The sequence below is a fragment of the Grammomys surdaster genome, unplaced genomic scaffold (genome assembly GCF_004785775.1).
Source record: "Grammomys surdaster isolate TR1022 unplaced genomic scaffold, NIH_TR_1.0 202, whole genome shotgun sequence".
Taxonomy (NCBI): domain Eukaryota; kingdom Metazoa; phylum Chordata; class Mammalia; order Rodentia; family Muridae; genus Grammomys; species Grammomys surdaster.
Window position 1 is genome coordinate 925,425 of NW_021604647.1, and position 14,326 is coordinate 939,750.

Consider the following 14,326-nt stretch of genomic DNA (forward strand, 5'->3'; position numbering starts at 1 on the left):
TGGCCAGTACTCAGTGCCTGGCTGTCTGTGGCCAGTGCATCAATGCCTGCCTGTCCATGGCCAGTACTCAGTGCCTGCTTGTCTGTGGCCAGTACTCAGTGCCTGCCTGTCCGTGGCTAGTGCATCAGCACCTGCTTCAGGTTCCTGCCCTGATTTTCTTCAGTGATGGGAAAATGTAAGAAAAATAAATCCTTTCCTCTCCAGGTTGCTTTTGGTTATGGTGCTTCTTTCAGCAATAGAAACCCTAGCCTAGAAAACATGAGACCCTGTCTCAAAAGATAAAATAAAAAAGAAAAGGCAATCTTATCTTTATGTTGCAGGAAAGTCAAGTACTTTAACATCAAAGCCAGCTTTGTCGACGAGCACACAGTTCACGGTGTCGACAAAGGTGGGAAGGCGGTAAGTGTCTGTCAGCCCGTGTCTCATGGCTTCTCTGCCACCTGATTCCAGTCTTGTTTGGCCTGCGTGTTGATCTGGTGTTAACACCTGCCTTTGAAGTTACACTTCTTCTGAGGGATTCAACAGCTGGGTGCAGTGGCCAAGCCTGAGATCCCAGCACTAGGGAGGCAGAAACAGGAGCTTGAGTCCTAGACCAGCCCTGGGCTATATAGTGGGACCATGTCTCCCCAACAGAGACACATATACACACATGGAGAGGAACAGATACAGTCACACAAAGACACATGCACATACATACACATGCATTCACACACAGACACATGCACAAACACGTGCATACATGCATGCACACACAGACTTGTGCACACACAGATTTGTGCAGACACATGCAGACATGGACATACACATAGAGACACAGACACAGATTGAACAGAGCAAGGGTGTAGTTTTGTCGCAGAAGCCTTGCCTAACCTGAGCTAGATCAGTCTTAAACTATACACATGCCTTGTTAAGCAGTTCAAATGCCACAGCTGGCTGTCCTGCAGTTTGAGGTGAGAGTCGCTCCCTTCCTGCACTGTTTGTGAGGTTCTGAGGAAGTGGTGTTTGCGAAAACCTTGTACACTGTGAAGTGTATGGAGCTGGAACACCTCATACCCCCTTCTGCCACAGCACACTGCAGGCATTTGAGCTCTTTGACAGGTGACCACGCACTGTTTGACGTATGGTTCTGTTTATCCTCAGACTCTCCTTTCAGCCGAGCACATAGTCATTGCTACAGGAGGGCGGCCGAAGTACCCCGCACAAGTAAGTGGCTTGCTGTGTCCCTCACTCCTCTGCACTTTTCCTTTGCTGTTTCCAGGCCTCCCTGAATCTATTCCATGTGGCAGGGCCACTCCACACTGCAGGCTCCTGGGGCCTGTGTCCTCTCTCTTCCTCCCTCAGTGTTTAGCTGTGTTGTCCAGGCTGTTTCTGATCACCTGGGGTCCATGTCTGTCCACCTCAGCCTCCCGAGTTAGCTATGACTGAAATGTGTAGCCTCTGTTCCTTCTTCCAAGCCTCCATTGGCGAGTGCTTTTCTAACTTCAGAATGCCAGGGCCTCCATCCAGGACTTCAGTCTTGCTCTTCACCTTCCTCTCCACACTGCCCCCCACCCCATTAAAAGTTTGAATAAAATTCACTTACCAGAAATTCTCTTTGGAAAGCACAATGATTTAATACATTCAGCATGCCTCTTCCACTTCCCTTCATCTCTAGATCTTTTTCAGAATTCCAGGCTAATTCTTACTACAGCTTCCCTGGTTTCTAGATTCCAGATGCTTCATACAGATGCATATAATGTATGTGCTTTCTGGTGGTTTATTTCACCAGCATAATGTGTTTCGTGTTTAATCCTATGTGTATCAGAGTCTTCTTTTTTAAGACTGAATAATGTTTCATTTTATGCAAATTATGCCCTTTGTTAATCCGTCTGCCCCTCAGTGAATACCCATTACTTCCTCTTTGTAGCTGTCATGAATCGTGATGTGCGAAAGGTTTTTCTGGAGTTCGCTTTAACTTCTCTTGGGTATTTATTATGAACGGAACAAGGTCACTAGTCCATTTGGCTTAACCTTTGAGGGACACTAGCTTGTTTACCAAAGAGGCTACACCATATTTACTCCTTGCAACTGTCTCTGGAAGTCAGTTTCTGATTTCCTCACATTAAAAAAACTCAGATTTTTTGGTGAAAGCAGAATAACTTATGTGGCGACTCCCCACTGGGACCTTGTCATGGCTATGACCTTGTCATGGCTATGACCTTGTCATTGCTATGGTGACTTCTCTGAGCTGCTTTTATGAGGCATTTCATTTTTGTCATGTGTGATCACTGCAGTCTACCTAAGTATCTTATTGTCAGCTAAGGACTGCAGAGGTTTCCTTTAAAAACCAGGAAAAACCATGAAATCTCCGCATGCCTGTGGGAGCCTTCAGTCCATACTGCATTCTGCATGGCTATGTCTTAGGTCTGCATCAAGAGGACGGAGCTGACACTGCTGCCTTCCTGGGCAGGGGTGCATGTTTGGGAAGGGCCCAGTCCTTCCAGTACCACACATAGTGTGCACAGTCACCTCCCATCCCCAAAGAGACACAACCTGAAGATATTGGACAACGAAGCTCTCCGAACCCCAGGGACATGCCAATAGTAGTCTTACCACATGAGTCTTCTCTTCCTCCACAGGTCAAAGGAGCCTTGGAATATGGAATCACAAGTGATGACATCTTCTGGCTGAAGGAGTCCCCTGGGAAAACGTAAGGCCTGGGGTATGTCGTGCTGGTGTGTCTGCTTGAAGGTCATTCTCGGACAGAAGGAAAGACAGCCCTTTGTAGATCCCTTTGCAGGGCTGTGTGTACCCCATGTCCCATGACTATCTTGACGGTGATAAATGAGTGTTACAGAGACAGCCAGCTGTTCATGATACAGGGCAGTGGCTGTCAGCAGCATCCCCCGTGCCCTGGTATAGCCGATCCTCTCCTCTATGCTTTGTGCGTTGAGCATGCTCCAAGCTATGGCCAGGGATGGGGGTGAGAACACATGTGCAAACTGTGCCAGCCTGCCCAGAGCTCATTTATTCTTGGATACTGGATGTGGCCAGCTCCAGTTGTGTGGTGCAGACTTCCTGCTTGCAGGGACCGCTGTGGCCACAAGAGGGCGGCAGAGGCTTGCTTGATAGCTGTTCATTGCCTTGTACATTTTCAAGCAAACACTAGTGGAAAACAGTAACCCAGTGGTGGGCTGGCATGTGCACTTGAGTGTGCACATATGTATGCTTGTAAATCTGTGCATATATGTAGGTGTAAGTAGTGTGCATGTTGGAGTGTGCACAGGTGTGAGGATATAATGTGTGTGTATGCACTTGGACTTATTTCTGTGAGTGCAGATCCCCAATTTCTATGTATTGGAACAAATGAGAGACACTGCCCCCTAACCCATGGCACTTGGGCTTGAACCCAGGGCCTCACTAATGCTTGGCAAGCACTTGGATCTAGATTCCCAGCTCCAAGATCCTTTGTTGCTGTTGTTGTCTTGAGACAGGGTCTCTGTGTAGTCCTGGCTGTCCTGGAGTTTGCTATGTAAACCACATTGACCTCAAACTCACAGACCTCCACCTGCCTCTGTCTCCCAAGTTCTAAGATTAAAGGTGTGGGCACCTCATCATGCCTACCTGTCAAGACCCTTACAAACAAACAAAACCAACCAAACAAAAAAACCAAAAGAAAACCAAGAGCTTATTACTGCATATAGGTATGTCCATGGTGTGTGTGTGTGTGTGTGTGTGTGTGTGTGTCACAGTGCGTTTTCGGAGGTCAGAGGATAACATGGGATCTGATTATCTCCTTTTGCCTTTGTATGGATTCTGTGGACTAAGCTCAGGTCTCCAGGTTTGCACAGCTTACCTGGCCCACACTGTTTATCTGTTTAGTGTGGGGTTGTGTATGTGGAGGCCAGAGGACCACTTCCAGGACTCGATGTTCTTCTACCCCGTGGGTTCAGAGGTCAGGAGCAGGTTGGTTGCTGGGCTGGTTGTAAGCATCCTTACCTGCTGCACCATGCCACTGGCCCAGGTTCTTTCTTTTGAGACTGGGGCTCATGTAGCTTAGACTGGCTTTGAACTCACAGTGTAGACAAAGACGACCTTGAACTTCTGATCCTTCTGTCTGTATCAACTGGAATTACATACATGCCCCATCATGCCTGGCTACTTTTTCCTTAAAAATAACAACAAAACATTTTTATTGCTTTATTTATTTATACATACACACATACACTTATGGTATGACACACATGTACAAGTTAGAGAACAACTTCAAAAATCAATTCTGTCCTTCCATTGTGTGGATTCTGGGGATAGAACTTGGGTCATCAGGCTGGCAGCATGTGCCTTTACTTGTGGACACCTCCTTTTTTTTTTATGGCTGACACATAACACACCAGCATCTCACATTTTGTTTATCTACTCATCCGTGGACAGGCATTGTGAAGTACATTGCTGTGAGAGTGGTCCATGGATGCTGTGAGAGTGGTCCACAGATTCTGTGAGAGTGGTCCACGGATGCTGTGAAAGTGGTCCACGGATGCTATGAGAATGGTCCACGGATGCTGTGAGAGTGGTCCACGGATGCTGTGAGAGTGGTCCATGGGATGTCTGCTTGACTCCTGCTCTCCACTCTCCTGAGCATGGCAGTGGAATTGTTGGCCTGAGAGTGAATTATGTTTCTCAGACTTCCTTCAGTAGTTCAATACTGTGTTCCCACTGGTGGTGTTCCCACTGGTGGTGTTCTCACGGATGGTATACCAGGGTCCACATTGCTGCATCCTCACATTTGAAGAACAGTGATCTTAGACAGTTTATATACATCTAATAAGGAAGTCTCTCCTAGAAGTGGAAAAGCAGAGTCCAAGAGCCTTTCTTTGCTCTTGCTGACAGGCTGGCTGCACCCTGTCCCTTATGCTCTGCTCTCAGCTTCCACCTCATTCCCATAACATGGGCATTGACAGCTTTTTTTTTAAAGACACAGAATGGAATGTCCCTCTTCTCATTCCCAACGTGCGACTGTAATTATTGCCTGCAGTCTTCCCTCACACTGCGGCTGAGTCCTTACTGACTCATGATGACTTTAGCTGGATTAACAGACTGTCATTTGCCTTGTTTCTTTGTTTTTTTTTAAGACAGAATTTCTCTGTGCAGCTCTGGTTGTTCTGGAATTCACTCTGTACACCAGGCTGTTCTCTGTCTCCTGAGTGCTGGGATCACACACTACTGCCCTACTTGTGATCTGCCTTTTGTAAAAAGATTATGTACATGTATGAGTGCTTTGTCTGTCTGTCTGTATGTCTGTGTACTACATAATGCCTGGTACCCATGGAGGTCAGAAGAGGTCATCAGGCCGGGTGGTGGTGGCGCACGCCTTTAATCCCAGCACTTGGGAGGCAGAGACAGGCGGATTTCTGAGTTTGAGGCCAGCCTGGTCTACAGAGTGAGTTCCAGGACAGCCAGGGCTACACAGAGAAACCCTGTCTCGAGAAAAAAAAAAAAAGAAAAGAAAGAAAGAAGAGGGCATCAGACCCCTGGACCTGGAGTTATGGGTGATTATAAGCCACCCTGTGGGTGCTGAGAATTCAACCCAAGTCCTCTGCAAGAGCAACAAGTGCTCTAAAGCACTGAGCACTGCAGCCCCTGCCTTTTGTCTTCTGACTTTTTAAAATATTTATGCATTTATTTAGTTTTTATTTTTATTTTACTTTTTTACAGTCCAGTTGTTGCCCCTCCAAGTTTTTTGTTTGTTTGTTTAAAACAGCCTCACAATGGGATCCAGCTGGTCTGGAACTCTCTCTCCTGGCCAGGTTGACCTCAAACCTGTGATTCCCCTGCCTCAGCTTGCCAAGTGAGTAGTGCCACTTGCTCTCTTTCTCAAATTCTTAGTTTTTAAATTATTTTCAGAGCTGAGGACCAAACCCAGGCCCTTACACATCGCATGGAACTGTTCTACCACTGAGAGGCATTCCCACCCAGAATTTTAATTTTTATGTCAGCAATTAGCATTGTCTTTTAGACCATAATAATTTCTAGGTGTGGCGAGATCTGGACTTGACCCAGGGCTTTGTACCAGGAAACAGGTCCTCCCTATTGACCTCCAGCCCCAGGCCCTTGTCTGTTTTTCTGGCTTTGTCTGTCTGCTAGGTTGAACACACTTTGATTCCATGGGTCATCTTTTCATGTATTTCCTGGCCTCCTCTGAAATTCAGGGTATCTCTGTGTGGACAACCTTGTGGTCCTTGGCCTTGTATCTGGCTGGGTCCCCCCTCCCCTCATCTCTTTTTTATCTTCCAGCTGGTTCAAATATCAGAGATGGCCCCGTGTTGCACACCATAAAGATTCTTTGTAACTTATAGATGTACAAATGGTTTTTTCCCCTTTAAATGTAACCTACATCTCTCTTTGCTCTCAATGGCTTTTAGATTTATCACATGTTCAGAAGGGCCTGGCCCACCTCCAGCATGGTTTTGGTTTGGTTTGGTTTTTAGTCACCTCTAGCTGGATATTTTTTTATGTTTGGGGCCTGGTTGTCCTTGCCTGTGGAGTTGGATTGCTGCAGTGCCTACATAGCTTGCTGCCTGTCTGCAAGCAGTGCTGTTGCTCATAGCTGCTAAGCCTGCCTCGTGCCCTCTCTGTTTCCTTTGCCTTGATTCTTTGGGTGCCTCTTACTCTCCTGCCTTCCCATAATGCTCTGTGCTGGACCCTCCATGAGCAACACTGGAGCTGCAGTGGCCCTAGAAGCTAGCTCTTCCTGCCCCTTTCTTGTCTAGTCTGGGCTCCTTCCTGGGCTCAAGTTGTTCTGTCTCTGAAGGCCATGTCTGGCCATGTCTCCAAAGACCAGAATTTTCTTAGTTCTAGTCAGGCCCATTCTGGGAAGCTGACCCAATGCTATGCAATAGTGTGGCCCAACAAGAAAGCACCCCCAACTGTAATCCCCAGTAGCCTAGGGATGAGACCTCTCCCCTGTGACTATGCGCTGGTGGCAGCCGGCTCAGCTGGTAAGATATGGCTGCAGATATTTTAGTCAGAAACAAAACTGCAATGTTTATTTTCTTCAGAAAAAAAACATTTAGAGTTTTTTTTAAGCTCCTTCGTGTAGATGGAATCTAGGTATGTTATTGTTTAAGAAAAAAGTGTTTGTGGTGCATCAGTCACCCGTTTAGTTCTGAACATGATTTATGTGAGGAAATGGTTTTTTTTAAAAAAATTAAGCTGGAGATATATCCCTGTACGATGCTTCTGTGAAAATGTGGCTTTGTCCGGCTGTTAATGCAAGTTGTAACAGTGCGGCAGGGAGGCAGTGTGTTTACATGTTACATTCCTCCGTGCAGTCAAAATAAGCCTGGAGGGTCTACAGTAGCATTCTGTATTTTATCAGCTTGGGCTGGGGCAGAGAGGGAGGCCCTGCTCACACTTGGAGGGGCTGTTTCTGCTAGATTTATTTGCCTTATAAATATCCCCTGTGTTTATTTTAACTCGCCTTTAAAATGGAGCTGAAATTAATATGGATCCCAGGGCTGTCCCAATGGCCCCAGGGTGCCTTCCAGAGCCGGGTGACACTTTGACATGGCTCATCAAGGAGGCCAGGTTAGCAGCCAAGGGTGCATGGCACCTCTGGGCCTGGGCCCGCCTGCAGTGGGTACTGTCTGCTGAATGACGTTTGCTGAGGAAGAACCATCTATGTGGTCTAGCCCCAGATCCTTGATGGGATCCAAAGAACATTCAGAAAGTTTCTTTTCTTTTGTTTACCTGGCAGAAGCAGCCCCCAGGACTTATTTTCTGGTGCATATATATGGGGAGTGGTGGCTAACACCAGCTAGTCTTGAGGGGATTTGAGCTCAGCATGGTGACTATACCCATCTGGGCTCCCAGGGTTACCTCCCACTGCCTTTGCCCCTGGGCATCAAATGAGGGGTCCCTTTCCTCCTTAGATGACATCTGGGTCTCAGAGAACCCAGGGCTAGCCAGATGGCAGAGATGAGGCACTTATGTCTGAGCACTGTCTATAGGAGACATAGTTAAGTGATAGCCTTCGCCCTGCAGCTGGGTGCTGGCCAAGCTGGCCACACCTGTCAGCTGATGGAGCACCTGGCTAGAACCAGGCTGTTACCAACTTCATAGTGAGCACCCCTGAGCTTGCAGAGGTGGCTTCAGACTCTTTGTCCTATTTTAGAGGGGCTGAGGCTGAGCAGTATGGGGCCCAGGGTAGGACTGCAAGTTGACACCTGCCCAGTCTTGGTCACCCAACCACCAGTGTGTGCCTGGCCTGCCTTCTCAGTTGCTCTTTGACTGGAAACATCCAGAACAGGTTGGAGGAGGGAGGCCAGAAACACACAGCCCATTTGGGGAAAGCAGATGATGAGACACAGGGCGCTGTGGGAGGCACCACGGCCAGTGTGGGTGAGGAAAGTGGCTGGTGCTCTGTGGAAACCTGTCCCACCGATGTAGCAAGGCCTGGCAATGGGAGGAAGTGAGAAGATGAGCCTGCTCCTTAGCCTTGCTTTAGGGAGGTTGCACTTGGCATTGAGATTCATGGGCTTGAACCGGGTATGTAGTGACAAGGCAGCAGCAAGAGCTAGTAGTAGCCCTGCCTCTAACCCTGCAGGTCAGGCTGTCTCTCTGCACCCTCACACCCCCGGGAAACCTCTGTGCTCCCCAGATTCTCAAGCCTGACTCCTAACTGACCTGGTCCAGCATCCCTGACTCCTCTTCTATACTTCTAGATACCCAACCATGAATCAGGGTCCCACAGTCACCCTCTTCCACATCCCGTTGCCTCCAGCAGGCTCATCAATGGGTGCTGTTGCTAGGTTCACTGTTTCTGGGCCTGGAGCTGGCACACCAGGATGGTGAGGACGCTCAGTGAGTGAGCCCCTAGCTCAACAGCTTCTCCCACACTAGGCCTGAGACCCAGGGGCTGAGTTGCTGTCCTCAGGTACTTCTTCCTGATGTCCTCTCACACTACTTCACTACTTCCCCCAAAAGGTTTACAGCTCTTGGGGCCAACCTCTCCCACTGTTTATCCCTTTCAGTGGCTACACACCACACTGCCATGACTGTCCACTCCCATGTGCCCATGCCAACCTGAGGCTTTCTGTCTCTGGGCACTATGAAGCTGAGATGGTGTTTTGTGTTTTGAGTAGGGTCTCTGATGCAGGAGAGTGTGGACCCTACTGTGCAGCCCAAGCCAGCCTCAACTGCATGACAAGCCCCATCCCGTCTCACTTTCCTGAGCGCTGTGACTACACGTGTGAGTCAGCGTGCCCCACCAGAGTGTTTTTATAATGGGCTGATTTAATGCTGTTGTCAGAGTTGGTCATGGAAGTAGCTTTGCTCTGACCCTCATAAAGTCAGGAAGCTGGCCAATGTATTGTGTCCATTTTTCTCCCATCCTAAGCACAGGAGATGGGGAGGCACATTTTATGGATAAGAGCCACTTAGAGTCATGGCTGCATAGTGTTCTCATTCTCTGCCCAGCTTGTGTTTCTATATTGTGTGATAGTATAGCAGAGGGTAGAGCAGCTATCAGCCTAGGACTTGATTCTCAGCTTTTCTGCTTGTTTGCCTGTGTGGGGCAAGGACTTTTGGTAGCTTCCACTACTTAGGGTTTGGGGGAGGGGTGGTTAGACCCCTCAAGGGTTGGGTGCTGCTGGCAGGTCGAGGCAGATCTGGAGCCAGCTCCACTGGGATGCAGGATTGTGGTGTCTTCTCTCAAGTGCTGCTTTCGTGGAGTGTCTGGAGCTCTGCAGGTTTGACTGGCACTTCCTGGACTAGCACCACTACCAAGGAGCCAGGTGTTCCTGTGGGACTGTCACCTGTGTGGGTGTGCCTCCTGGAGAGAAGATTAGGGTCCTTGGCTGAGAGGCAGACTGTAAGCCTAGCTTCACAGGTCTGTGTTAATGCCCTTGTGTCTGCTTCCTCCTGCTTTCAATTCTGACAAGCAAGCCACCCTGTGATTAGACTAATCTCATGGTAGTCATGCATCCATGGAGAATGCTGCCACACTAAGAGGCACAGAGACCACCCCCACCCTACACACACAGATGGAGTCCAAGGCTGCCAGGGTATAGGATGGTGACTACTGTTGAGTAAAGAGCTGGTCTCTGGTTTTTAAATGTAGGGTTAAGTATCAGGCTTCCAAACTGCCTTCCATACTGCCACCACTGCTGTCCCCCAGCTGCACTGGTCCTGGATGAGTGTGCCATTAGAAGTCAACCTACAGCTGCCAGCCTCTCTCTGGAAACTGACTCAGGATCTGGAAGCTTCATGTTTTGTCTCTGCTTTTGTTCCAGTGTCTTTTTTTTTTTTTAAAGACAAGGTCCAGGCTGGCTTCAAACTCACTGTGTAGCTCAAGCTGGACTTGAACTTATGGTCCTTCTACCTCCACTTCCCAAGTGCTGGGATTATTGGCTTATGTGGCCATTCCTAGTCCTTGGAGTTCTTGTGTTCATCTTTCAAAGAATAAACATTCCCATTAGTTGGTCAATTAGAGGGAGAGGTGGAATAAGAAAACCAATGCTGACTATCATCATAGCTCATAAAACAAATGGCCCAAGGTCACTGTCCATTCAAGCAAGATGGGAACTTTCATAGAGATCTCAGTAAATACTCTCAAGGCTCCCCCGCCCCCAGGAATGTGCCTGTCTGTGGCTGTCTATCTTTCCTGTGTGTGCTCTGGAGTTGGCAATTTGGACTTGGTGGCCTGAGGGCTGGGGAAATGGTGACCCACCTTCTGTTATGAGGCCACCTCAGAAGGAGGTCCATGGTGCTCATGGGGCTCTGCTGGAGCAGATGGTGATCCCTGGCTGCACGCCCACCCATCTCCTAGACCCAGCCTGCTTTGTGGGAGGCTGGGAGGCACACATGGACTGCAGAAACAGAAGAATCAGATCCAGAGACTACTTGCTGCATGCTCAGCAGTGTAGTAGGAGGGCCTAGAAATGGGGGCTGGGGTTACAGCTGGCTTGGGGAGAGTCTGAGGGAAGCTTGAGGTAAGTGGAGAGGCCCAGGAATCAACAGAAGGGCTACAGTGATGTTGCCCCACTGAGCTGGGGTCTCCATAGTTTGTCAGAAGGTGTGGGCTGGGGATAGCTCTTTAAGGAGTTGAGAGCAGAGGCACAGCTTCTTGTGTGCTCACAGACTTTCTCACCATCCACCCACAGCTTGCTGTGTGCTCACAGACTTTCTCACCATCCACCCACAGCTTGCTGTGTGCTCACAGACTTTCTCACCATCCACCCACAGCTTGCTGTGTGCTCAGACTTTCTCACCATCCACCCACAGCTTGTTGTGTCTTTCTCACCATCCACCCACAGCTTGCTGTGTGCTCACAGACTTTCTCACCATCCACCCACAGCTCGCTGTGTGCTCACAGACTTTCTCACCATCCACCCCTCCCACAGGCAAGACAGGGCGATCAAGGCAGCTCAGCTTTGTTCGCAGCTCAGTAACTTGTAGTTTCCTATTGTAAGTGGCTCAGCGCTCTCACTGTATTCATCAAATGTAAACGTGTTAGGCTTTATACTCTGGAAAGCATCTTTCCAGGAGACACGCGGCACCTGTGTGGGCATGTGCAGGGGGCGTTTGCAGGGGCCTGGAGAGCACCTCTGTTCCCCTGGCCTGCTGGGTTTCCCAGGATTCCCTGTCCATAGTCATCACATGCTGAGTGCGGTTGTATGACCAGCTGGGGCCATCTTGTACTCAGCCAGTAAGTGTGGTTCTGTCCCTAGCTCCTGTGCAGAGCCGTATGCCAGATGGTTCCCGCAGGGCACCTGCACGAGTATTCTGAGGGAACCGCCGCTTTTTGAAATGGAATTATATCATTAGTCCTTGCCAGGATTAGTACTGACATCAGGCTTATCCATCCTTACATCACCTGCTCGTGTTCAAAGACTGAAGGGTGATCTGACAGCCCACCCACGTGCAGTCCTTTTGCAGGAATGTGCACACATGGGCCTGTGTGCTTGTGCATGGGTGTGCATATGAGAGGATGTGGACAGGAGTGTGTGACTACATGTTTCTGCCAGTGTGTTTATAGTGTGTATGTGCATGCAAAGGACTTTTCATGTTTCCTGTTCCTGTATGTGTGTACATATGTGCATGTATGTGCAAATGCATGTATATGGATGTGGAGTGTGGGGCTGGCCACAAGAGAGCATTAAAATAACTGTTTCCAGTGAGTCACAGTGTCATGGCCTGGCTCTGGCAGGGAGGCAGGAGGATGATCTCTCTGCCCTAGGCCCAGGTGTTGTGGGGTTGGGGAGACAGTCACGGGCCCTGGTCATAGCTGTTGCTTCCCATAAGCTGCTGTCCCCATTCTGGTTCTCTTGATGTCCTGGGTCATCCCTGCTTCCATCCTGGCTCAAGATGTTCTGAGGGGCCTAAGACAAGACTCACCTGTGGTTAGAAAGAAACCTTGTGCTTCTGAGGGACATCTCTCAACATGTCTCCAGGGGCCTGGAGCTGCCTAGGCTTTCCACAAGCCAGGTGTTATTTATCACTGACCATGCACCCTTCAGCACCAGGCAATTTGCTGGTTCAATCGCACTGTTTGCGGTGTTGTATTTCATAGCTGTAGCTGTTTGGAAGTGGGTTCTGTACCTCAATATCCCCTGTTTGAACAGTCTGCTTCCACTCTCATTGGCTTATGAGTACCTAGTAGGAAGGCTGCGGGGCTCATCTTTGTCCCAGCCTTGGAACAACAGCGTGTGGCCTGGCTGTTACTCAGTGTGTTCTCTGCTCATTTTCTCTGCAGGTTGGTGGTTGGAGCCAGTTGTATCCTTTGCCATCTTCAGGAAGGATGCTTAGCCCCTTCCCATTCTCCCTCCCAGAAGAGGGCACTTCCTGTGTGGGGACTCAGCTGGACCTGTTAGGAGGGGTTTGGGCCTAGGGAACTATTTGAGGCTGACCTTTGAAGGCTACCGCTTCCTGAGCCTCACACTAAGCCAGCTGGAGCAGCTGGAGAGGGCCGCAAAGCAGTCAGGAAGGCTGTGATGAGCATCTCCCTGGAGAGCAGCCCTGATCTGACCTCATTCCTGTGGGAGAAGCAGTCAGATCAGGAAGGGTCAAGAGGGGAACCCTGAGGAGCTTGGGGTCAGGACAGGATGTGGGAGGGAAGATGAAAGCCCCAACTGGAGTCTCAGGCTGAGCATAGGCGCACAGGCAGTGCTCTGTGGCTCTACCCACAAAGCTCTTCTCCCTGATCTGGCCAGCAGCTCTCCACTGAGTCTCTACCCTCTCTCCTGGAAGCTGAGATGAAACACCAGAGCCAGATGGAAACTCCATGGAGGCAGACCCCCGTCTGGCCTGTGGGTGCTGTTGAGATGGCTTGAACTGGGGCTGGCAGCTTTACGCACCTGAGACCTGGGGTTAGGGAATCTCCGCAGCTTTTTTTTTTTTTTTTTTTTTCTTTTTTCTTTTCTTTTTTTTTTTTTCAAGACAGGGTTTCTCTGTGTAGCCCTGGCTGTCCTGGAACTCACTCTGTAGATCAGGCTGGTCTGGAACTCAGAAATCCGCCTGCCTCTGCTTCCCAAGTGCTGGGATTAAAGGCGTGCGACACCACTGCCTCGTGTCTCACTGACTGGTGTCTCTGCAGCTTTCATCAGAGGCCTCTTCTGGTGCTGAGCAGGACCACGGGACCCTGGGCTGTTAGAGCTGGGCCAGGGTCTTTGCCTCTGCCACTCTTACAGTCAGTTAGTATGCCTTAGCCTGCCGCTGAAGATGTGGCCCTTGAGTGTGCTGGCTTCCTCACTGGGATTGGACTGGATACCACTGTCATGATGCGCAGTATCCCTCTCCGAGGCTTTGACCAGGTAGTGCCCAGGAGCCCCTACTCCCACCTGGGCTCTGCTTCTCCTATGAGGTCATGCTCTTGTTTGGCTACCTTACCCCAAGCAGGTACAGTTATGGCCTTGTGGAGAGGCCTAAATCCTCAGAAACAGTTCCTTAAAAGCCAGGCATCTTGGTACCAGCCTATACTCCTGGCACTTGAGAGGCTAAGGCAGAAAGATCTTCTGAGTCCAAGAGTGGAAGCCAGCCTGAACAGCATTTCAAGCCTATCCCTCCAAAATAAGCCATTCATTAAAATCTAAGTTTGAGGTTATCACTGAGATGTCAAATATGCTGTGTCCTCTACCAACGATAGTTCAGTCCCTGGTCATGTTAAACTCTGGTTACAAAAGCCTAGAAAGTCACCTCAGGTTAGAGTGAACTGGACCCATGGTCTCATGACCCCTGACCCCGTCAATTCACCCACAAATGTCTTTCCATCTAATGTAATTGAGCATGTGGCTTCGTCCTAAAGCTGTACCACCATAGCTGAGGGTGTACCACCATAGCTGAGGGTGTACCA

General features: G+C 49.4%; 1 protein-coding gene across 2 annotated transcripts in view; it reads left to right on the top strand.

Annotated features, from left to right (window-relative positions):
- Positions 1–14,326, top strand: part of Txnrd2 (thioredoxin reductase 2) — a 54,316-nt gene that overhangs the window by 14,352 nt on the left and 25,638 nt on the right. For both annotated transcript variants that reach the window (XM_028770557.1, XM_028770558.1), the window contains exons 6-10: positions 321–399; positions 1,141–1,203; positions 2,619–2,689; positions 12,731–12,750; positions 13,696–13,787. In XM_028770557.1, the coding sequence (XP_028626390.1) occupies positions 321–399; positions 1,141–1,203; positions 2,619–2,689; positions 12,731–12,750; positions 13,696–13,787 (325 nt within the window). The remainder of the gene's footprint in view (positions 1–320; positions 400–1,140; positions 1,204–2,618; positions 2,690–12,730; positions 12,751–13,695; positions 13,788–14,326) is intronic.